At 43.2% G+C, this 24,682-nt stretch overlaps 2 protein-coding genes across 9 annotated transcripts in view; one reads left to right on the top strand and one right to left on the bottom strand.

Annotated features, from left to right (window-relative positions):
• Positions 1-416: 416 nt before the first annotated feature.
• On the top strand, positions 417-19,494 carry LOC112253145 (atlastin-2). Of its 4 annotated transcripts, none has more exons than XM_024425109.2 (14): positions 417-541; positions 5,416-5,792; positions 10,861-11,001; positions 11,187-11,291; positions 11,459-11,509; positions 11,619-11,675; positions 11,799-11,891; positions 14,026-14,164; positions 14,784-14,911; positions 15,026-15,082; positions 15,189-15,260; positions 16,485-16,916; positions 17,260-17,274; positions 17,400-18,194. In XM_024425109.2, exons 1-14 carry the CDS (start codon positions 469-471, stop codon positions 17,517-17,519), a joined length of 1,860 nt encoding a protein of 619 aa, XP_024280877.1. In that variant the 5' UTR covers positions 417-468; the 3' UTR covers positions 17,520-18,194. The 4 variants fall into 4 exon arrangements, with proteins under 4 accessions (XP_024280877.1, XP_024280876.1, XP_024280878.1 ...); XM_024425108.2 differs by having other exon boundaries at positions 10,858-11,001; XM_024425110.2 differs by lacking the exons at positions 17,260-17,274; positions 17,400-18,194 and adding an exon at positions 18,201-19,494 and having other exon boundaries at positions 10,858-11,001.
• Positions 19,495-21,164: 1,670 nt separating this feature from the next.
• The window catches only part of slc29a1a (solute carrier family 29 member 1a), a 79,047-nt gene continuing 75,529 nt past the window's right edge, over positions 21,165-24,682 (bottom strand). For all 5 annotated transcript variants that reach the window (XM_024425113.2, XM_024425116.2, XM_024425112.2 and 2 more), the window contains 2 exons: positions 22,660-22,859; positions 21,165-22,392 (listed from right to left, as the gene is read on the bottom strand). In XM_024425113.2, coding sequence (XP_024280881.1) covers positions 22,281-22,392; positions 22,660-22,859 — 312 coding nt within the window. In that variant the 3' untranslated portion in view covers positions 21,165-22,280. The remainder of the gene's footprint in view (positions 22,393-22,659; positions 22,860-24,682) is intronic.

Here is a 24,682-nt window from a genome sequence, read left to right as displayed (position 1 = left end):
GTAGGAATCAGATCGGGTGTATTTTTTACCGGAAAATGTATTCAAATTATTTATGTATTTCTTTGGTCATTTTTGGGGTAATTTGTTCAATTTTGGTGGGAATCCTGTTTCCATCCCACCTAGTAGGTGGTGGGATGCACATTAAATTGTGTGATCGCCAATATACCATAGAAGAATAAAAATAAGAGTTCTTTAGGCCTCTTGAGCAGGATTTTAAAGGGTAAATAGTGGAATGGTGTGGTGTTTTTTAAATTATTATTATTATTATTTATATTCTTATATAGGGCAAATTTTTCCTTTCCCCCAATTGTATAGTACCTTATCACAAAAATGTAGGCAGACCGTGAACGGCCAAACACTCCAGTCAGTACAGTAGGTGGCGGTGTATTGGATGCGATCCAACAACACAATCCCAAAGAAGAAGGGTTCTTTGACGCAACTACGTGGGATTATTTTAAATAGGACAAGATGGCCGAGGTTAGCGGGCTGAGGAAACGGAATCATTTCGAACAAAACCGCAAAAGACACGTCTTTGACGAAGGTAATTTTAAATTTAAGGAGAATATGTGGAACTGGATAGTAATATTGAGACTGACTGTTACATGAACCTCGTTCCGCGTGCCGTAACCTCCAGTAGCCAAGATAGTAACGTATGTGTTTACTTTTACAGGGACCCAGCCAGTGAAGGGTTTAACGTTTTTGTGTAGTTAATTTCGCTGGCTAATTCTCGCCCGTCAGCCCTTACTCTCACCTGGTCGGGTCTGTCATTTTCGGACCGCGAGTGTTGCCCGCTGTTGAGTTGCGTCTATCCCATGGTCCGTTCAATTCTGAATGCTGATTGGTTAAAACCGCATTCCAGCCGGTGTCTCTTCCACAAGTTACCATCGGCTAAATCTAGGACATTAAAATGCCTATACTCTATTCCATCTGACTAAGCAATCCACTGTCTCATAAACCCAGCCAGGCAATTTATCAACTTGATCTCTACTATAAAAAACATCTAGACATTTATCTCGCATTTCTTTTAGGCTAACATTTGGTTTTCAACAGATTGCTGGTGGTCTCAACATTTGCAACATTGTTTCAATATTCAAATTGGAGTTCCAGCTGTCCCATAGTAATGAACGAGTTGGGATGAGAGACAGGGCGGCAGCTTTTCTCAGCCAGTCGAAATCATGAATCAACATTATTTGTATGGACATATACAAATAACTATCAATAGAAAACAACAGGTAAAACGAACCGACGTGCAGCTAGTTTGCTGTCTTTCCAGCTTCAGTTTGAAGTGATTGTGTTAGCTGTGTTGTTTGGCTAGCTCCTCTGAACAAGTGTCCTGACGAGAGAGCACATTTTCTATGCCAGGTGAAATCGCGCATCATTAGCTCATTGTTATGGCTGTATCCACATAAATGTCACTAGAAAACGGTTTATGCAAATGCGACTACTTCAATGTTATTCTGGCACAGTTTGACGTGACTGTAAGTTAACCATAGTTGGCTAGCTAGCAAGCAAGGGATAAGAACGTTGCCAGCCAGTATGGTATTTATACTATTTCATCCTACAACAAGATAGTCCCGACACAAATGTAGGGTTGCTACCAAAGCCGACTGGTCGTTCGTTCTATCAGTTCGGTTGCCATATACTCGATCCAGTCGTTAAGTCTTTTTGTTCTGCATCTATGGACTCGAACTAGTCGTAAATAACGTTTTCAATTAAAATATGTAAATCATTATTTAAATATGTTGGTGACCCAGTTGGATAATGCCCTGGAAGCTGGTGCTTTGAGGATATATTGGCACAGTTTGCGTTGTGCCTAAGAACAACCCTTAGCCGTGGTATATTGGCCATATACCAGACCCCCTCAAACCTTATTGCTTAAATAACACAGTATATTGGCACTGTAGAACTCAATAGCTTTAGTTCATTCTTACATGCGTTGTTTGAGTTGCTTTTTAAAGCAAAGGTCGATTTGAGCGGATGTCGTCAACCTTCTTTTCAAAGTGGTTTACAAAGTTGTCCACAGGGAATGATTAAGGAGGGAGGAGAAGGTGGAAACAGAAGGTGGAAACAGTTTCCTAGGGTTAGAGGAAGAAGCTTGATATTTATTGATAGAATTGGCTTTAGCAGAACAGGTAGAGAGGAGGGTGTGAAAGGATGATGGGTCCTCTAGAAGTTTAGTTTTCCTCCATTTTCGGTCTGCTGCCAGCATCCCTGTTGTGTAAGCTGGCAAGGAGTCACTCAGCCATGGCGTAGATGGGCAGAGCCAAGCCGGCCAGGAGGAAAGGGGACAGGAGGAGTCATGGGATGTGGAAAGGGAGGAGAGTTTGGTCGAGGCAGACTCAGGAGAAGGATTTAGCAGACTTAGGGGCAGCGCATGTTTGAACTCTCATTTTTGGATTTAGACAACCAGGAACTCCTTATTGTTTTAACGTTAGCTAGGAATTTCAACTTTCTGGCTTTTCCTTGAAACCAATATTCCACTCTTGGAATAGCGTTTTTGTCTTGTTGCAGATTAACTGAAACCCTCCAAACCCAGTTAGACAACTAGGCCTAATGTTAATATATCGAAAAGAAAACGCTTTGCTCCTGTGGTTTTGCATGCCCATTCTGTATCCTTGCATCAGACTCATGCAAGGAACGAACAACACCAGATGCTTTTTCTCTCCCTCTGTCAGGTCAGGTGCAACAGCCATCATCAACTCTATTGTAATGTGATATAGGCTAGCTATGTGTAGCCTTCCATTTCCTCAGCTGGCCTAGTCTTGGTTTCACATGGGGAAATTCCCTTGCACCTCTACCCAACACCCCTAGCTAACATCTCTCACTGAACAACAGTTGCAATCTGGTACAATTATTTGGGTAATAATGTTGTTTTTGGAATGTTAATGTATACAGAAATCAGTCATCAGGAAAATAGAAGGTGTTATTTTTGACAACTTTACTAATGGGGGTCTTTCAAATCCTTTAACTTTGTGACATGACTCTTGTATCAGTGCAAAATACAGCTGGGTTTGTTTGTGTGGCAATAGTTAACACTCAGTGGTGCTGCACTTTGTCCTTGGTGTGCAGATCCCTTTTTGCAGTTTAACATGCTTGACTCCGGTCCAGAGAGGGAGTCGTCTCTTGGAGTTGGCACCAGTCCGCAGTGTCACGACGAAGGAGAGGAGGGACAGAGTAAAGAGAGCTGTTTCAGATGTAGATCTAGACTGGCTTCATACATGGCCTGCCAGAGACCCGGATCAGGGCTGTTTCAGATGCAACAGGAGAGAACTGTGGCAAGATAAGGAATGATAAATAAGCCTGCCAATTTTAGATCTGGCTCTGTTTTCTCCAAGGATGAGGGGATTGGACTTCCCAGCCCAGTCCCTGCAGAATAGTGTCTCGGTCTCTCTCCTATGGCACCACTGCCACTTAATTTAGCTGACTACTGCTTCCTATTCCCTGCTTTGCTGGACACTTGCATAGAGGGGTCTATGTGTGGGTTATGGTCTATTTTACACTGGACTGATGTTGGATGTTTAGTACAGTTGTCTATATGTGAGTAAAGTTAGGAGCAGTCTGGCGACGAGTTACAGTAGTTTACCTGATTAACACGGGGACTCTTCCATTTCCTGTCCTGACCTGCTATTATGCTAATATGCGCGTGTGGACTGGTGTAAACTTCACGTCTGCCCATGTGGGGGAGATTCTGAGGTGTCAGGAGCTGGGGGTATTTAAATTCAGTTTTAGTGTCACTGCGGCTACAAAGGAACTCTGGCATTGATGTCTGTGACATGGATGTCCGTCTAGCTGTAGAATAAATTCATAACCTGTCTTGTTGTGATTTTGTTAACTTTTTTAAACAGATTTTTTGGTAGTGTTTATCTAGCAGTGTCAAACCCACAGTGAATTATGTCTGTTGACAGACCAGACAGTCATTATACCAGAATCAGCAGGATGCCTCTCCAGTGTAAGCTCTGCTCTGGAGAATGCTGTCCTGTTCTCTCGTACCTTCTGTTCGGCAACCCCTCTCCTGGCATCAGCCATAGAGCCCAGTCAGCCCACTGCTGTTTGCCGTCTGCAGAGAACAGCCTTGCGGCAAGCTCTCAAACCTGCCTTAGACCAAATCCTCACTCTGAGTTTTGGTACGAAGTGTTTGTTTGGACTGTCAGCTCAGGAAGGAAATGTCATAATGGGGAGAATAAGGTTTTTCCTTGGAATCTTGCTTGGTGTTGTGAACCATACCTCTCCAAGGGTCTCCTTGACACAACTGTTTTTGGTTGATACTTGTCATACCAGTTCCCAGGGTGTCTGTTTATTGTGATGGGGAGGGACATCTCTGATGTAGAGGACATTTCCCACACCTGGAGGGGAACGCCTACCTTTAGACACCCTTTCATCGAAAGATTAAAAGACCAAACAAAGTGATATTGATGTCATAGCCCAATAAATCATTGTATTTGTGACATGCTTGGTAAACAACAGGTGTGGACTAACAGTGAAATATCTACAGGCTTGGACATAGAAAAGAGGCTACTGCACAGTGTAGATGCTATAGACATTGACTCACATATGACCCATTTGTAGGCCTAGTACTTCATCTCATAATAGCACTGGCTTTTGTCCCCCTTTCTCAGATATGTTTCCTAATACCCAAGTGTGTGCACTGCAGGCCTGTGGCAATGTACTGGCATCATGCTAGAGGTTGACACAGGAGTGCAAATTTGTTCCTGTCCTGTACTGTTTTTTTCACGTACAGTTATATAACCCCGGAACTTTCCGGTCCCATCCCGATAAAAATCACACTCGTCCCATGTTCATTTTTAATGCTCAGAAATCAGAAATAACTTCCTCCATTAGCTACTGGTCTGTCTGTCCCGGCTCTGTGGCCGCATAGCGTTAGCAGAAACCAATACTGTTCTCAGGGCAAGCCTGGTTTTAGCTGGATTCACCTAGTCAGTCTGTCATGGAAAGAGCAGGTATTCCTAATATTTTGTACACTCAGTGTATAGTAGGCTCTTTTTATATATATATATATATTTTTTTTAAATTTTTTTTTTTTTAAACTAAATGCTCCACAAATACTTACTATTCCTCTCCTGTTCCAAACTTGACTAAGAACTTCCCACCTATTCCTGCTGGAATCTCGCAGGACTTGTAAGACCCGCTGAAGTCCTGTTACCTTTTCAACCTCTGCAGCAGGCAACAAATATCATGGCCAGGAACTGTCATGGAATGGCCTATAATATGTACAATGCCTGATGGAAGTTCAGATGCTGGAATCCTCTAAGATGATAAGAATATTGGCAACATTTTTTGAAGAGGATCCTGACACTTCTCTGTATTGTCCTTGTGATGTGTAAAGTTTGAATTGCACCATGTGCACTCTCTCCCTGCTCTTAAGGTCATGACACCATGTGTCCTATTCTCTCTCAGGTGCGGGTGGTGTGGAAGATGTTCCTCTGTCCCTGCCAGATCGGAAGCCTCCTCCCAGGATGGCGCCTCGGGCAGAGGCGGATAGCGAGACAGACGAGGAGTGGGAACAGGCCCCAGAGCTGACTGCTGCCTATCAGAGTCCTGTCAAGGAGCAACCTGTAGAAGAGGTGGTGGTGGAGGAGAAGGCTCGGCCCATCCAGATTGTCCTGGCTCACGAAGACGACCACAAATTTGAGCTGGACACGGCGGCTCTGGAGAAGCTCTTACTGCAGGAGGATGTCAGAGACCTTAATGTGGTGGTGGTGTCAGTGGCTGGGGCCTTCCGTAAGGGCAAGTCCTTCCTGCTGGATTTCATGCTCCGATACATGCTCAACCAGGTGAGAACAGGTGCACATATACAGTGCCTTCAGAAAATATTCAAACCGCTTGACTTTTTCAACATTTTGTTGTTACAGCCTGAATTTAAAATGTTATAGAAGAAAAAATTGGCACTCTACACACAATACCCCATAATATAATGTATTATTATATATAAAGCTGTATTGTCTTCAGTCAAGAAGTATTCAACCCCTTTGTTATGGCCAGCCTAAATAAGTTCAGGAGTAAAAATGTGCTAAATAAGTTGCATGCAATAATAGGGTTTAACCTGATTTTTGAATGACTCTGTACCCCACACACAATTATCTGTAAGGTCCCTCAATCGAGCAGTGAATTTCAAAAATGGATTCAAGCACAAAGACCAGGGAGGTTTTCCAATGTCTTGCAAAGAAGGGCACCTATTGGTAGATGGGTTTAAAAATTAAAAATAAACTTTGAACATGGTGAAGTTATTAATTACACTTTGGATGGTGTATCAATACACCCAGTCATGACAAAAGATACATGCGTCAATGGTGACTTTAAAACAGCTACAGAGTTTAATACCTGTGATGGGGCAAATCAACACATCACTGAGTACCACTGTTCATATTTTCAAGCATGGTGGTGGCTGCATCATGTTATGGATATGCTTGTCATTGGCAAGGACTAGGGAGTTTTTTTATATATTAGAGTAAAGTAGAGGAAAACGTGGTTGTCCACTTTCCAACATACAATGGGAGACAAATTCACCTTTCAGCAGGGCAATAACCTAAAACGCAAGGACAAAACTACACTGTTGATGCATACCAAGACAACGTTGAATGTTCCAGAGTGGCCTAGTTACAGTTTAGACTGATCTATGGCAAGACTTGATAATTGCTGTCTAACAATGATTAACAACCAACCAACAACCATGATTAACAACCCAGAGACTCCCAGCTGTAATCGCTGCCAAAGGTGATTAACATGTATTGACTCTGGGTTGAATGCTTATCTAATCAAGATATGCGTTTTATTTTTCATAGGTGTACGACATTTTATTTTACTTTGACAGTTTTGTGTAGATCTTTTTTTTTTTTTTAAAGGAAAAGGAATTTAATCAATTGTCATCCTTTTCTGAAGGCACTGTACCTACAGTACAGACAATTCACTACAAAATACTGATTTCTCTGAATCATTCATTGGGCAGATCAGGTTGAATTAAGGTTTTGCTGCTCTAAAAGGAAGAACCAATTTAACTGTCTGTTAGTTGGAAAAACTGTGGTTAAAAGCACTTTCTGGCAGCATCAACATCAACAATCTATTATCACGTCATTAACACACCCCTGGGTGTAGGGTTAATTCTAAGGTGTTGAGTAACGCTGCTAACCTTTTCAGGGTAAATCTCTGGGTTGCCGGTTCAATACCAACATTTGTAAAGCAGTTTGGAGATCCTGAATAAACCCTGTATTAGTCTTGGATTTCCAGATGAATTATCCACCTACTGACCTGATTGTGTTACCTGGCTGATTTTACATAATGTCCTCCATCTAGGGGTTGATGAAATAGGAAGTCTGCTAATGGCTCTAAATGGATGTTAGTAGTTATTCTTTCCTTTGGGATTAATTTAGTAGTGTGAAATTCCTTCAGGACATCTTATTTTTAGCCAAATGCATTTTCCATTCTTAGACTGCTAGATAATTAGCCTTGTCTTCAGCTCATTTCACATACTGTAGTTCAAAAGCAATTTGTCTCATTAGCATTCCTTTTGCTGAAATATGAATTTCTCTGCCAGTTTCTGGGACAAGAGCTTCCCAAGGGAAGGGCATACATTACCAAGGCTGCATCACTACATTCCAGTGCAACTTTCTAATCAGCCTCCAGGGGTTATGTTAATGTGTCCACTGTCAAGGATTTGGCTTGAACCATGTGTCGAAATATTGTTTTTTTGTTTTTACTTTGAGAAATATTTATGTAGCTATAGGCCTAGATTTGGGAATGTCTGGTGTCTTCTCGGCACTGAATAAACATGGGTGTGTAATCAATATTTCTACCGATGACTTGAATCTGAGGGAGAGAGTGAGGAAGAGGACAGTCAGTCATGCCCTCCATCAGGACAGCCAAGCAGCAGCCAGCGATTGCAGGGCCAGTATCACTTTACAGACCACAAAGCGTTATTATAGGTCTGGAAGCTTGGGAAAGCTTTATCTTATATAGTTATAGCTGCCTCAAACTCATTCTCACTGTGTAGTCTGCTGCTAGTTTCCCTGCCTGCCTGGGTCTGTTCCTCTCAAGGTCTGTCACTAGTGCTGAAACTGAAATGTTTTTTTTTTTTAAGCAACCAATTGACCAATGTCTGTTCAATTATTTGAATTCCATTGTGTTTTCCTGTGAGCTCAATGCGGACATCACAGTTTCTCTAAAGATAAATCTGATCCAGCCTGAACTGTGCGATGTAGTAGGGAGTTGTAGTTTCCAACAGGCCAATATTCTACATAGTTTAGCACACACAACGTGGTAATTAACTACAATGACCATAATCCATTGCATGTATCCTTGTCCGGTCTTTTACTTTGCATGGTATCTCTACCTGAGATTGCATGATCGAAGTGATTTTATAGTTTGTATTCTTTGAACTCCAAAATAGTGATTTTTGTTAGACAAAATAGGCAGCAGCACTATAGAGCTGAGATGATGACTTGGAATTAAGTAATAAAGTCATTAAATAAAACATGTAATACACACACTTGAGATATTTTATTAAAGTTGTGAAATAAATGATGGTTATTAATAAGTGGTTAATAAGTAATAAGCATTAATGGGAAGTCACTACCATGATGGAACTGTTATTAATGGTTTTATTCTGTGTTACTGAACTTCAAAAAGCACTATCTGACCCACTGAATGATCTGAGGACAGATGCATAGGAGAAGTAAACTTGAGGTCACAGTGGGGTCAGAGGAGCAGTGATTGCTAGTGTTCTGAGAGACAATGCACTCCATCGCCTTTGGGTCAGGTATTCAGGATTGCTCTGATTGTGTTGCCTAAGTTCTTTCACAGCAACTCCAGTCCCGAAAAAACAGAAGGAACTGCAGAGATTGAGTATTCCCCCATGTTAGTCTCCAGCGGGTTATACCCTTTAGATATCTTTGTAATTACGTCCCAGGCAGGTGCTGTTTTGGGGTCTTGGTCTGGCCAACCTAATTTTCCTCCTGGTGCTGATCACTCTCTTTTACGGCCTAGAATTTGAACACTCCATTCCAGTCACATTTCCTGCTGGATAGAGAAGTCTGCTCTTCTGTGTGTGTGGCAGTTTGACTGACTGGACTGTTTGGTTAATGTCCTCAGAGGGAGGAGACAGAACTAAAGCTTGTTATCTGAAGCCTGCCTTGTTTAGTAGCGCCGCGCTATCCTTGCTTAGTAGCGCCGCGCTATCCTTGCTTAGTAGCGCCGCGCTATCCTTGCTTAGTAGCGCCGCGCTATCCTTGCTTGATAGCGCCGCGCTATCCTTGCTTGATAGCGCCGCGCTATCCTTGCTTGATAGCGCCGCGCTATCCTTGCTTGATAGCGCCGCGCTATCCTTGCTTGATAGCGCCGCGCTATCCTTGCTTGATAGCGCCGCGCTATCCTTGCTTGATAGCGCGCGCTATCCTTGCTTGATAGCGCCGCGCTATCCTTGCTTGATAGCGCCGCGCTATCCTTGCTTGATAGCGCGCGCTATCCTTGCTTGATAGCGCCGCGCTATCCTTGCTTGATAGCGCCGCTATCGCTATCGCTATGCTTGCTTGATAGCGCCTGCTTGATAGCGCGCTATCCTTGCTTGATAGCGCCGCGCTATCCTGCTTGATAGCGCCGCGCTATCCTTGCTTGATAGCGCCGCGCTTGCTTGATAGCGCCGCGCTATCCTTGCTTGATAGCGCCGCGCTATCCTTGCTTGATAGCGCCGCGCTATCTGCTTGATAGCGCCGCGCTATCCTTGCTTGATAGCGCCGCGCGCTGATAGCGCCGCGCTATCCTTGCTTGATAGCGCCGCGCTATCCTTGCTTGATAGCGCCGCGCTATCCTTGCTTGATAGCGCCGCGCTATCCTTGCTTGATAGCGCCGCGCTATCCTTGCTTGATAGCGCCGCGCTATCCTTGCTTGATAGCGCCGCGCTATCCTTGCTTGATAGCGCCGCGCTATCCTTGCTTGATAGCGCCGCGCTATCCTTGGTAGCCTAGTGGTTAGAACGTTGGGCCAGTAACCGAAAGGTTGCTAGATCGAATCCCCGAGCTGACAAGGTAAAAATCTGTCGTTCTGCCCCTGAACAAGGCAGTTAACCCACTGTTCTTAGGCCATCATTGAAAATAAGAATTTGTTCTTAACTGGCGTGCCCAGTTAAATGTAAAATAAATTGTTTAATAGCGCTGTAGAATCCTTGTTTAATAGCACTTGATTATTATCTCTGTATTAACACTGCTGCAGGATGTGTATTTTAATAGCTGTGTGATATCTATCACCACCAGGCATGGTTAGGTTAAGCTACTCTTCTGCTTCGGAATGCTGCCAGTAGACAGAGCCAGGTTCACTTAAGTAATACCTTTTAGGCATGAAATATAGCATACCATTTTGTATAATTTGGCCACGCTCTCCCTGGAATTAAGACCAGCCCCGTAGGCCACGCCCTCCCTGGAATTAAGACCAGCCCCTTAGGCCACGCCCTGTAATGAAGTAGTAGAGTAATGCGCGCACACTTCTAACGGACTTGTTTTCACAACAGCAGCTCATATCCTATTAAAGGTGTTCTTCAGACTTAAGTTTCTTTTTCTTTTTTACTGCCTACACTGAAATGAGTCTGACATGATGTTGCGTTTGGCTTAGGCTGTGTAAAATTACCCTGATCTCAGGACACCAGTGGTTTGAATGTGATACCACAGGGACCTCCAGTGGTAGTAAGTTGCAAATGCATGTAAGAAATAGCAGTATGCCTATTCCTTCCTTTGATTACTGTTGGAGTCTTTCCACATTGCCCATATGAAACACACACTTGCCTACGGGAATCAATAACTTGTTTCCTATACTGACCACTCACTCCCTCTCTGTCTTGGTACCCTCCTGTCACAGCAGCAGGAGCAGTCAGACTCGTGGGTTGGGGCTGATGATGAGCCGCTGACAGGGTTCAGCTGGAGAGGAGGCTGTGAGAGGGAGACCACAGGGATCCAGGTCTGGAGTCAGGTGTTTGTGGTCAACAAGCCGGATGGGAGCAAGGTGAGCCCTACTCTGTGACACAAACACTGTTATTAACATTGAGCGGAACACCACAGTGGCACAGTCGTGTTTTGTGTATGATCTTATGTCCATCCCTGCCGCTCATACTGGCTGTACTGTCTTCAAGTGGATTTCCATCATGTTAATGACCTAAAGGTGACCTGTAATATCCTAACACTTGACAGGTTGCTGTTCTGCTAGTGGATACACAAGGAGCCTTCGACAGCCAGTCTACCATAAAGGACTGTGCAACGGTTTTTGCCTTGAGCACCATGACCAGCTCTGTACAGGTGAGTCTATGATGGACCTGACTGAGTTCTCACTGTTTGAGTACATACCCATAAAGGTGCACACATTGTGCCAGTTGAGTTAATGGTGTGTTGTGGATGGAAAGGGCTGGTTGATGTCAAGAACTGGCCTACGTACAAAGGATATTTCATGGTCTAATTCTTTTCAGGTGTATAACTTGTCCCAGAATATTCAGGAGGATGATCTTCAGCATCTCCAGGTATACATACTATTCCTCCCCATCTTAATGAATACATTAGACATTTGTTGGTGTGTTTGAAAACAATATTAAGGCTATGACTAACATTGTATTTTCTCTATCTGTTTAGCTCTTCACAGAATACGGCCGGCTTGCTTTGGAGGAAATCTATCTAAAACCCTTCCAGGTGTGTTACTGTCCTGAAAATGGATATGGTTTCTTCAATATATTCAACATGCAAAGTTTGGATGTGCACATTTGTCCTCCCTGAGCACATTCTCTCAGTAACCCTGTCTGTGTTGTGTTCCAGTCTCTCATGTTCCTCATCAGAGACTGGAGCTATCCATATGAGCACAACTATGGACTGGAGGGAGGTAAACTCTTTCTAGAGAAGAGACTGCAGGTAGGTCTGGAGAAGAGAATGGGGCCCATGATGGATTATTTAGAATGGGCTCCTCCATATTTAAACCTAGTATCTAGTCCAGTGTGGCTTTTTCTGAGGGGAATTTCCACTACAGTTTTGAAGTAAATTATCTCAGCAGAATTGTAATATGAATTTTGTTCAGTGTCTCTGTGAATGGAAGGACGCAGTAGTGGAGGCTGAACTCTTTCCAAATAGCCTATGTTTTTGTGGTGAATTACTTGTAAACCTACATTTTTTTTTATTAGTTCCAGAAGGCCTACAGTGTTGTTGGATAGTTGCTACGGCTGTATTTAGCTGTTATTTTTTTACAACATTTTATTTCAGATGCAGCACTGTTAGCTACTTGGCTGGCTAGCATTGCTAATGTAGAGCAGGCTTCAATCATGAGACTAGGATTCCTTAGTGATTTGCCTGTAAATCTTATGTTTTTTGGACTGTTTTAAGAGTCGCTAAGATTTAACTTGGCTCTAATAGCATGCTAGCTAACCAGCATCAGACACATCAACTTAATTTCATTTTTTTTTGTGTAATGCAGTTGATTGTCACCAATGACATGAACATACTCTTGGCCGTGTAGTGTATGTGGACACCTGCTCGTCGAACATCTCATTCCAAAATCAAATCAGTGTATTTGTCACGTGCGCCGAATACAACAGGTGTAGTAGACCTTACAGTGAAATGCTTACTTACAGGCTCTAACCAATAGTGCAAAAAAGGTGTTAGGTGAACAATGGGTAAGTAAAGAAAGGCTACATACAGGCACCAGTTAGTCAGGCTGATGTAGTATGTAGATATGGTAAAGTGACTATGCATATATGATGAACAGAGTAGCAGTAGTGTAAAAGAGGGGTTGGTGGGTGGCGGGACACAATGCAGATAGCCCGGTTAGCCAATGTGTGGGAGCACTGGTTGGTCGGCCCAATTGAGGTAGTATGTACATGAATGTATAGTTAAAGTTACTATGCATATATGATAAACCGAGAGTAGCAGCAGTGTAGAAAGAGGGGGGCGGGGGGTACACAATACAAAAAGTCCGGGTAGCCATTTGATTACCTGTTCAAGAGTCTTGTGGCTTGGGGGTAAAAACTGTTGAAGCTTTTTTCGTCCTAGACTTGGCACTCCGGTACCGCTTGACATGCAGTAGTAGAGAGAACAGTCTATGACTGGGGTGGCTGGGGTCTTTGACCATTTTTAGGGCCTTCCTCTGACACCGCCTGGTGTAGAGGTCCTGGATGGCAGGCAGCTTAGCCCCAGTGATGTACTGGGCCGTACGCACTACCCTCTGTAGTGCCTTGCGGTCAGAAGCCAAGCAATTGCCGTACCAGGCTGCTCTCGATGTTGCAGCTGTAGAACATTTAGAGGATCTCAGGACCCATGCCAAATCTTTTTAGTTTCCTGAGGGGGAATAGGCTTTGTCATGCCCTCTTCACGACTGTCTTGGTGTGTTTGGACCATTCTAGTTTGTTGATGTGGACACCGAGGAACTTGAAGCTCTCAACCTGCTCCACCACAGCCCAGTCTATGAGAATGGGGGTGTGCTCGGTCCTCCTTTTCTTGTCGTCCACAATCATCTCCTTTAGTCTTGGTTACGCTGAGGGATAGGTTATTCTGGCACCACACAGCCTACAGGGAGGTCAGAGACCTGGCCATCTCGTCGTTGTCGGTGATCAGGCCTACCACTCTTGTGTCGTCTGCAAACTTAATGATGGTGTTGGAGTCATGCCTGGCCATGCAGTCGTGGGTGAACAGGGAGTACAGGAGGGGACTGAGCACGCACCCCTGTGGAGCTTCAGTGTTGAGGATCAGCGTGGCAGATATGTTGCTACCTACCCTCACCACCTGGGGACGGCCCGTCAGGAAGTCATGGAGATGAAATGCACCCTGGGAATTGTAGTAGAAGAGGACAATGCAGAAACTTTTTAAATGACTGAAACGAGGATTGTGCAGTATGACTAACAAATGATAACAACATATTGTGTTAAATCTTACAGTAGTACATATATACAAACAGCATAACTGATTATAAAGTGGCGGAATTGTCCTTTAAACTTGTGCTTTAGACAACAGGCCAGTGTCTTGGATATTATGTAACAGCTGTGTGTGTTTTCTACAGGTGAAACAGAACCAGCACGAGGAACTGCAGACCGTGAGGAAACACATCCACTCCTGCTTCTCCAACATCGGTTGCTTCCTACTGCCCCACCCCGGCCTCAAAGTGGCCACCAACCCCATGTTTGACGGCAGATTAAAAGGTGAGGCCTCCCATTGCAGAGAATAATCCCTTCCACCCCCACCCTCCATACTATATACTAACCCCCTTGCACCCCCACTCATACTCCACTAACCACCTTCCACTCATCCTCCATACTCAACTAACCCCCTTGCACCCCCTCATACTCCACTAACCCCCTTCCACTCATACTCCACTAACCCCTTCCACTCATCCTCCACTAACCCCCTTCCCCCCTTCCACTCATCCTCTATACTCCACTAACCCCTCCACAAACTCGCTCCACTAACCCCCTTCCACTCATCCTCCATACTCTACTAACCCCTCCACCAACCCGCTCCACTAACCCCCTTCCACTCATCCTCCATACTCCACTAACCCCCCTCCACCAACCTGCTCCATACACTACTAACCTCGTTCCATCCCCTCCATAATCTACTGACCCCCTTCATACTCTACCGACCCTTTCCACCCCCCTCCGCCAATACTTCACTTCCATTCCACCTGATGTTATCCCATCCTCAGTGACTCCCAGACCCTTTTCTTAATACTGAGGTGGAGAGGCAGTTTAAGAAAATAGTTAACCCCTGGAGGAGACATTCTTGGGCTTTACTATGCTTCTGGCTGTGTTCTTTGTGTAGACATTGATGGTGACTTTAAGGAGGCACTGGGTAATCTGGTGCCCTTACTGCTGGCTCCTGAGAACCTGGTGGAGAAGGAGATTGGAGGGGCTAAAGTGACCTGCAGAGATCTAGTGGAGTACTTTAAGGTAAGCACTATGTTCTCCCATGGCTTATAAACTACTTTAAATGCTTGAAACTTCCTAGCTTCTCGTCACAACTGAAGTTATAGAAAACACATTTTCTCCACGGCTTCTTCCCAGGCCTATATAAAGATCTATCAAGGGGAGGAGCTTCCTCATCCTAAATCAATGTTACAGGTATGTACTGGTTTGATCCACATTGATAAGTTTTGAGCAAGCTTGTGGGGGTTTTCTCTTATCTTGCTCAAACCCTCTTTGTATTTGACTGTGCTCTGTTAACTAGGCAACGGCTGAAGCCAACAACCTTACAGCAGTTGCTGGAGGAAAAGACACTTACAGCAAAAGCATGGAAATGGTAGGTTTGTTCACCCCTGGCTTGTTACACGAACAATGTATAGTGCATTCTGACCCCTTCCCTTTTCCCACATTTTGCTACGTTACAGCCTTATTCTAAAATGGATTAAATAAAAACATTTCCTCATCTACACAAAATACCCCATAATGACAAATCAAAAACAGGTTTTTAGATTTTTTTGCAAATGTATGAAAATACAAAAACGGATACCTTATTTACCCCTTCCTTTGGCCTGAATTCCAAGCGTCACGTCTGGAGGAAGCCTGGCACCATCCCTACGGTGGTGGCAGCATAATACTGTGGGGGATGTTTTTCAGCGACAGGGACTGGGAGACTAGTCAGGATCGAGGGTAAGATGATCGGAGCAAAGTACAGAGATCCTTGATGAAAACTTGCTCCAAAGTGCTCAGGACCTCAGACTGGGGCAAAGGTTCACCTTCCAACAGGACAATGACCCTAAGCACACAGCCAAGACAACGCAGGAGTGGCTTCAGGACAAGTCTTTGAATGTCCTTGAGTAGCCCAGCCAGAGCCCGGACTTGAACCCGATCAAACATCTCTGGAGAGACCTGAAAATAGCTGTGCAGCCACGCTCCCCATCAAACCTGACAGATCTTGTGAGGATCTGCAGATAAGAATGGGAGAAACTTCCCAAATACAGGTGTGCCAAGCTTGTAGCCTCATTCCCAGACTCGGCTGTAATCGTTTCCAAAGGTGCTTCAACAAAGTCCTTAGTAAAGGGTCTGAATACTGGAACTGTGATTAGTTTGTGATTAATACATTTGCAAAAATGCCTAAACCTGTTTTTGCTTTGTCATTATGGGGTATTGTTTGTAGTTTGGGGGACAATTTAATCCATTTTAGCACAAGGGTGTATTGTAACAATATTTGGGAAAAATGAGTGGGTCTGAGTACTTTCCAAATGCACTGTATCTACACACATTCCAAGCAGATTGGTTTACTATTGCTGTTGTACTCATGCACACTACATGTTAATGTTTTTAAATGTATGTGAACTGTAAAGTCTTGTCTAATGTATTTTTTGTTATGTGTTGGACCCCAGTAAGACTAGCTGTTGCTATTGGGGATCCTAATAAAATACAAATTGTCATAATACAAATGTAACCAATGAGGTCATTCATAGAGGTAATATTTTTGCCACTAGTCTTTGTTAGTCGGTGTAGTAATCTATTTGGTTTGTGAAATTTGGTGTTTCCCTGCTAGGTGTGTGGAGGGGACAAGCCCTACATTGCCCCTGCAGACTTGGAACGCTGCCACGAGGAGTTCAAGGAGTGCTCGGTGCGTCAGTTCCGCTCTGTGAAGAAGATGGGAGGGGAGGACTTCTGCAAGAAATACCAGGAGCAGCTGGAGGGCGAGCTGGATGAGGCCTATTCCAACTTCCATAAGCACAACGAGGGCAAGAACATCTTCTACGCTGCACGCACACCCGCCACGCTCTTCGTTGTCATGTTCACCACCTACATCGTCTCAGGGCTGACCGGCTTCATTGGAATGAACACTATTGCCGTGCTGGCCAACCTGGTCATGGGCGTGGCTCTCATAACTCTCTGCATGTGGGCCTACGTCAAATACTCAGGGGAGTTCAGAGATGTGGGCACCATCATAGACCTGTTGGCAGAGACACTCTGGGAACAGGTGGGTGCTGATATGTCTGTGGATAAAAGTGTTTTGTGTTTTCATAGATTTTTCTATTAAGGATAGAAGTATGGATGCAGGAAGTATGTTTATTTAGCATGTGTGACTCAAAGCCATGTGAAGCTGAGAATTTTTCATGTTCTCCACTGTCGTCTGTGATGATTCCTTCCCCTCAGAGTCCAGATTTCTAGTGGCCCTCTAGTTCCCCATCAGCCCTGAACTCAATCGCATTATCCTTCACCAGCCCTATCCAATGAGCTACCAGCCTTTTTCCTTTACCATCCAATCAGCCTGCCCGATCTGTTCTTCTTTTAATCTGATCTTGCTCTCCTCTCCGCCTCAGATGACTGCCAGAAAGGTGAGGTGGAGGTTTCTCTTCCTGCCTATGTTCCCGGTTCAGTGCACTGTGTGTTCTGTCTTTGTTTGTTTGTTTCCCTGATTTGTTGCTCTTCTCTGCTAATTCCTCACCTCCCATGTCTCCAGGTGCTTTCCAAACTCTTTGAGTTGGCCAGGAGTCGAATCACGTGGCACTCTTTCCTACCATCAGCAGCAATGCAGAGAAAGAGACTCTCCTCAAACAACAATGACAAGAAGACTCACTAACTTTTCTGGCTAGCTGCTTGGCTCTTTATTTCCAAATGCATCTGCAGTCCACTCTTGTCATTCCTTGTGACATATGGGGCTGGTCTTAATTACAGGGAGGTTGTGTTTGCCTAGTTCATTCTACTTGTAGAATATGCAGGTTGGCACTCCCTAATCTTCTGATTGTAATCACAGCAGGCCCACTGGAATTGGCCTACTGACTAGTCTTAAATCATCTCAACAATTATTTTATTTTTTAATCCATTTGTTCATTTGCCATTCTGCTCTTGTCATTCCTTGTGGCCTATGGGGTCTGTTTGTCATTACAGGGAGGTTGTGGCTGGTCTTAATTACAGGCAGGTTGTGTCTACGTAGTTCACTCTGTTCCATGTAGAATGCAGGTTGGCACTCTCCCTACTCTTCTGATTGTAATCACAGCAGGCCAACTGGAATTGGCCTACTGACTAGTCTTAAATCATCTACAATTTTCATGGATTTTTGTTTTAGCCATTTGTTCAATTGCCATGATTGGAGTTTAGTTTTTGCGATGTTTATATTCGTTTTAAATGATCATGCATGTTTTCAGTCTGTATGTTGGACAGAATCTCTTCTCCCTCCATTTGTCCTCATGTTTTCATTTCTATTGATTTGATTTCGTCTCATGTCATGTCCCTTTGTGCTCTCCTCTTCCCTCCTCTCCAGGTGTTGAAGCCACTGAGTGCGCAATATATGGAGGATAACGTTAGACAGACTGTGGTTAACTCCATCAGAGCCAGTCTGACGGAACAAGCCACACAGCATGCAAAATTAAAGTCACACTGACCCCTCCTCCTGCTATTACTCTACCATCCACTCACCCCACCCCTTCACTCAGTGCTAAATCCTAGGACTGTGGCACTGTGCAAACCAAAGTTTACCCTGCACGGGCCCAGCCAGCCTCCCTGTCTGCTGTAGTGGCCTGTCTTACTGCTGGCTACTCTACTCTTGGATCCCCCCTGTTGGAAGGTGGACAATCAGCAAGTTAAGAAGTAGTTGCCGGTCTGCTCTCACCTTTACCACAATTTGACTGATTCACACGCAACCCCCCCCACACACACATACACACCTATGTCAGGATTTTAAATTATGAAGAGTTGTTAGGTTTGCTGACCCGGTTTTAGTGTTGTCATATTAAGCAGATTGCACTTGCTTGGTTTCAAGGTTAATTCAGGGAGTCACAGCTCTTTGATGGTGTGCCATTGGATGCAAGATGAACTGTCTGCAGTCATGCATACTATAGCCTAGCCAGTGTTCCTACCCTCTCTCCTGATACTGTTTGGTTAACAGGGGTGGATTTTGAAATCCTTTTGAGCCTCTTTAGTTTTAAGATACTGATGTTTAATCTTGCTTTAGTGTCTACCTACCAGTGTTATCTACTGCATGGTATTAGACAAACACAGCATAGCACTATAATAGGCCCTAGAGCTCAATCTATTGTGCTTAGCAGGGGAATGTAATTCAGACAGTTTCATTAATTTGCCTTTCTTGAAAACCCACAGGACAGTGGGAGTGATCAATGGTATTGCACATCTAGTTTTTCTTGTCTATACAGCACTAATGATATCAGTTAGGTCAATGCTTTTGTACCAATTCCATCCACAACTGTCTCGCCTAGGAACGCGGCAGTTGTTACAGTTCATTTAAAAAAATAGGGAATGATGTATGACACATTTTACACTTTGTATAAATTCTAAAGTGTTGGCGGGGTGTTTTTTGTTGTTGATTGGCCTAGTGTGGTTTAAGGAATGTTTTGTGATTGGTCTTAGTTGCATCTTTTTCTGTGATCTACTATACCGGTACGTAAACAAACTCTAGGCTAGAGCATTTAGATTCCACCCCGGACAAAGCTTTCTGGAATTTGATGAGTGGGTCGAGATTGCCTTTTTAAATCACTTCCTGTAATTTATTTTTCAATAAACGAGTACATTGACCTTATTGATTAAAATCGATAATCTACTGTTGACTCCTTTGTTTATTGGAACGAGGGCAAAACCATCATGGCTTGCTCCTGCAGTATTCAACAATATAGATGTCAATACAGTGGGTATAAAATTGAAGCTTTATAACTTAAGTCACACTGGTAGTTCAATATCAAAGTCAGATTTGTTGTAATAACCACCATAACTGTTTATCTTGTCTTCCCAGTTTACTGGACACATGGCATCCTAAGCCAGTTAAGGTTGGTCTGTGAAGATGGAGACCTCTTCCCCCAATACATTCATTACCGGTATCCTCAGCTATACCCGCTGTGCATGGTTCTTCAACTACCACGATCTTGTATGAAACGGGTGTGTGTGTATGCAGTAAGAGTAGCCAGAGAGCGTTATCCCAAGACCCTGAAAAGGGATGTCCTTGTCCAGGCTGACGGTAGGATTGTCACACATCCTCTGTAACGGAGCGGAGATTAAGTTAGTCAGTTGCTGCTGCACAGGGTAAAGTCAGCTCTTATCAGACCAACTATTCTGCCATTTAAATGTATTAATTTAACCTTTTAACTAGGAAAGATGGTTAACAATAAAATATTTACAATGACTGCCAAACCTGGACGACGCTGGGCCAATTGTGCGCCGCCCTATGGTACTCCCAATCACAGCCATGTGTTGCAGCCTGGAATCGAACCAAGGTGCTGTGCCACTCGGGAGCCCCAATAAACAACTGCTCCACAAAGGTTATTTTGTATACAAATTCAGCAGACTGGACAATTTTATATAACAAAGCTTTAAAGAAGTCAAACACTTGTTGCAATGTAATATTTTAATATATTCACAAATGCTACAGATATGAATGCTGGACATGTGGTTAGATCTATTTTTGAAACTTCAATCATTTTACATTTCAGTGCAGGTAGAGTGAGTGTCTTAAATACTTTTTTTTTTACAGGACTGCTTCATTTTGTAGTGTACAATAACTTTCTGGATCAGACTTTCATTCCAATCAGGATGAGAAGACGCAAATGGCTGTTAATAGGATGCATATTGGAGAATGGGTAATAAAAATAAGTCAATTGCAACTTTAAAATTTAACAGGCACATTCAGGGCTCTAAAATAACATTCATCAGTACCACTGGAGCACCAGAACATTTTATCATTTGAGATCTAGCCAATATGAATTCTTGCTAAGTCTGAAGCACATTGACCTTTAATTTAGCAGAAGCTCTTATCCAGAGTGACTTAAACGAGCAATTAGGGTTAAGTGACTTGCTTAAGGGCACAGACAGATTTCACTTAGTCTCAGGGACTCGAACTAGCAACCTTGGTTACGGCCGAACGATCTAAACAGCTAGGCTACCTAGTGCCCAGGATGTAACCCTATAAATGTTAATTGAAATGTAAAAGTCAATTGTGGAAAGAGGCTTCTACAGTATGTAAAAGCACCATTTTCCTATTGAGATGAATTACATAATTTTCAAGGTCTCTTTAGAAACGTCAAGTTTGTGATGAGGTGTAAGAAATCGGCCATTTATTCTTTGCTATGATCATTGAACTACTGAAAAAGCTATCCTTTTCTTTCGGTGCCCCCAAATGTTTGGCTATACTGGTAAAGTTACCAGGTTGTTGGCTAGCTAGCTAATGAGGTAACAACCATGACTGAACAAGGTGTAAAACAAATGGTACACGGCCCACAAAGAGTTTTAGAACGGTTTATGAATGTAAAATGCAGCCCCCCAATCCTTTACAGGAAGATAAAAAAACTTTCCACCAGTAATATGGGCCAAAGACCTTTCGAACTGTTTGGGCTAGAAACAAGCCGTTTTCGCTGTAGTAATGGTGCAAGCATGACGCTAACGATTATGCGCTTGGGAAACAACAGTAGAGCAAAGCCTTATTTCAATTATGAATACACACACACACACACAGATGTTTGTTGCACTGGTGCGCCCAAATTAAAAAGGTTGCACAGCAAAATATTTTGTCGTACTTTAAAGCCCTCGGCACGTTGCATTCTTTTTTTTTTTTTAATTCATAAAAACAACCTGATTGAGACGAACCAGGCGAATTTAACTTGTGCCAATCCGGTTTTAAAATAGAGCACTCAGAACTAGATCTGATACAAAATGTTTTGATAAAAAAAATAAAAAAATGGCAAACTGGCAGAACAAATGAAGTGAGTTTTACAAACTCTCCTACCCTCACCGTTCACAACACATGTAATTAATAGCTACATATATCACTGTGGTAAAGATATTCAAATACTATAAAATACCTTTACATGGCAAGGCTATACCACAATGCGCATTTACACACTTACCTAGGCTGGTAAAACTCCATTGAGATTTAGAATGCCTATACAATTCAATGATAACACACACCAAGACATAAGAATCCAGGTAGTTTCACAATCCATATAAATATACGGCTCATACAATTTACGGCTCATAGCGGCATTTTGATCAATAAACTGAAATAATCCCTTGAGTGGAGAGAACTCCTGTCTTCCACCATGGTCCTTGGAGGATGTGAGAGACATTATAGATGTTGGCAACGAGAACAAGATATGAGAGCGGTAACATAGGCAGCTGAACTAGATGAACTTTGCATTCTTTCATAATGAAAGAGTATCATCAGTCAGTGGCAGGAGGGGAAGCACAGACTCTCGGAGGCTGGCTGCTTCTGAGTGTACTAGCGTTGCTCCCGTGTGAGAAGAACAAATCAATTAACAGAAAAGTTCACCACCTCCTCCAACCCCCATCACTTCCTCCACGGCAGGTTGGTTAGAAGAAAGTGTTCAGGGGTGTTTTGGGTCTAGATAATGATTCTGAAGACGAAGGACAGGGCTGCTCCCAGAGCCAAACCCAGAGACAGGAAGAACGCCATGATGGCGCCGGCTGTCTCCGCTTCGTGTTGTGCCACTTTCCTGTATGGAAACACAGGAGGGACAAAACAACATGACTAGGAGGAGAAAAGAGGACTGTACACACCTTGATGAAACAGTGCAATGTCTTTGTCGTGAGTAGCGTGTGGTAGTACAGTGTTTCTCAACACGTGTTTGCAGGAACCGGCAAGCTATGGTTCCCTTCTATGGAGTACCGCTTGAGTACTGACTGCAATTACTGTCAGCTTTCAATTTGAGGAACCAGAGGGTTGAGAACTATGCCGTATTTGCCACTGGCGATGGCCTTACTTTGGTCCGAAGCACATGCAGAGGCTGGCCAGGTATCCGTTGCTGAAGGAGAAGAAGATCATGAAGAGGATGTACCAGGCGTCATGGGCGAACGGCACGGGCAGGTAGTTCCTGGGCTGGACGTTACACAGCATGAAGAGAGGCACGAAGACCACACGGAGACCCACCATGACTGGCAGGATGATGCTGTCCTTACCGGGCTGAAGGGACAAAAGAGGACATCTCAGTACACGTCAACATTATAATACAGATCCACTCCACCATTATATTGTGCATCATATTAACACACACACACATTCCAATAAAGAGCTTAGACAAGGAGCCAGTGAACTCACAAAATTCTGCAATGACTTTCAAATGAAACCATGAGAAACATAATTCAGAGAAAACAAGAGAAATCAACTGATATTCTCAACTAGCTAATAAACTCTGTTACATAATATAGGGCCTACTATACGCTTCACCACGGAGCTAAGCTAATAAAATGCAGTGCTGTATAAAGAGACACCTAAACATTTTCTTGGTTAAATAATTCAACTAAACCACCCCTGGCCAAGCTTAATGGCACTGGATTTGATTATTTCAATTGGTAGGGCCCTAGGAAATCCATTTAAACATTGTTTAGTTTTCCACCCCAAAATTCTATTTTGTTTTTCCAAGTTTCTTGCTCTCAAAATCACACTTTTCTAATAAAGAAAATCTAAGCCCACAACAATGCTTAAACCACATCAGGAGACATATTTTGAGGTCTGGAAGAAATGTAAGAAACGTTCATTTTTGGGTGTAGTTACCCTTCAACTCAACCCTGCCCCAGCAAGAGACTGTTTGGTTAGCAATGTTTCTGTAGCACTCATGTGATAGCAGAGTTTGCAAAACAAAGCCACTTGATTGACGTAAATAATCATGATACTCTGCCAAGCAGAGGCTACTGTGTGGTTAACATTTAATTGAGAAGTTTTTTGGGAAAGCCTTTCCATCTCTACCAGAATAAAGGTTATCATTAGCACCATCACTAACGGCTCGACAGAGTGTAGACATAAGCGCGCACCGCGCACACACAGACGGGTATTCCTGTGCCGGTTCAGAAAGTTGCAGGAAAATACGAATCACTGATGCATTTTGTTAATGTTCAATTTAAAAAAAAAAATGTTTTTGTTCATTTTAATGTTGGGATTCTGTGATTCCGTCCACGGTTTCCGCTGACTTTATGAGGGAAGCCAACTTGTAATGAATTAAAGCAATTTCCTTTAATAGAAATGGGTCGCAATGCAAATGTACAATCAGAATTTAAGGAATGAACCTCTAGCCAACAATGTACTGTAAGGTAACAGTGCACTATGTGTACTCAGCCCATCATTATATTATACAGTAATCATAGGATTGAGGTGGAAGGGGGGGAGCTGAGGTAGAATTAAATAGAAACCCACAGAATGAAATAAAACACCATCTATGGGTAAGTTCCAAAATAAAGGAAACACTTGAGTAAATGAGGGATACAAAGTATGCTGAACAAAAATATAAAACACATAAATTTCAAAGATTTTGCTGAGCTACAGTTCCTATGAGGAAATTCATTAGGCCCTAATCTATGGATTTCACATGACTGGGAATACAGATATGAATCTGTTGATCACAGACCCCCCCAAAAAAAATAATAATAATAAACGGGCCTCAAGGTTCTCGTCAGGGTATTTCTGTGCATTCAAATTGCCATCGATAAAATGCAAGTGTGTTTGTTGTCCGTAGCATGACTGTCCATAAAATAACGTGAAACATTTTGGGGATCTTTTATTTCAGCTCATGAAACATGGGACCAACACTTTACATGTTGCGTTTATATTTTTGTTCAATGTATATTGAAAGCAGGTGCTTCCACACAGGTATGGTTCCTGAGTTAATTAAGCAATTAACATTATGTATAAAAATGCCCAGTTCCCCATTATTTTGGCTACCATAGGGGTCTCAAAGAAGCATAGGGCATTTAAAGTGTGTGTGTGTGTGTGTGTCACTCACCAGATCTCAA

This window comes from Oncorhynchus tshawytscha, linkage group LG06 (genome assembly GCF_018296145.1).
Source record: "Oncorhynchus tshawytscha isolate Ot180627B linkage group LG06, Otsh_v2.0, whole genome shotgun sequence".
In the NCBI taxonomy this organism is placed as follows: domain Eukaryota; kingdom Metazoa; phylum Chordata; class Actinopteri; order Salmoniformes; family Salmonidae; genus Oncorhynchus; species Oncorhynchus tshawytscha.
Note: the sequence above shows the minus strand (reverse complement) of the source record. Positions and strands in the feature narration are given on the sequence as shown.

What these genes read in the sequence shown, in the direction of transcription:
- LOC112253145 (XM_024425108.2), top strand. Translation starts at nt 469, where the DNA reads ATGGCCGAGGTTAGCGGGCTGAGGAAACGGAATCATTTCGAACAAAAC. An exon ending in TCCGATACATGCTCAACCAG is followed by an intron (nt 5,793 to 10,857) that starts GTGAGAACAGGT and finishes CTCCTGTCACAG; the next exon opens with CAGCAGGAGCAGTCAGACTC. An exon ending in CCATGACCAGCTCTGTACAG is followed by an intron (nt 11,292 to 11,458) that starts GTGAGTCTATGA and finishes AATTCTTTTCAG; the next exon opens with GTGTATAACTTGTCCCAGAA.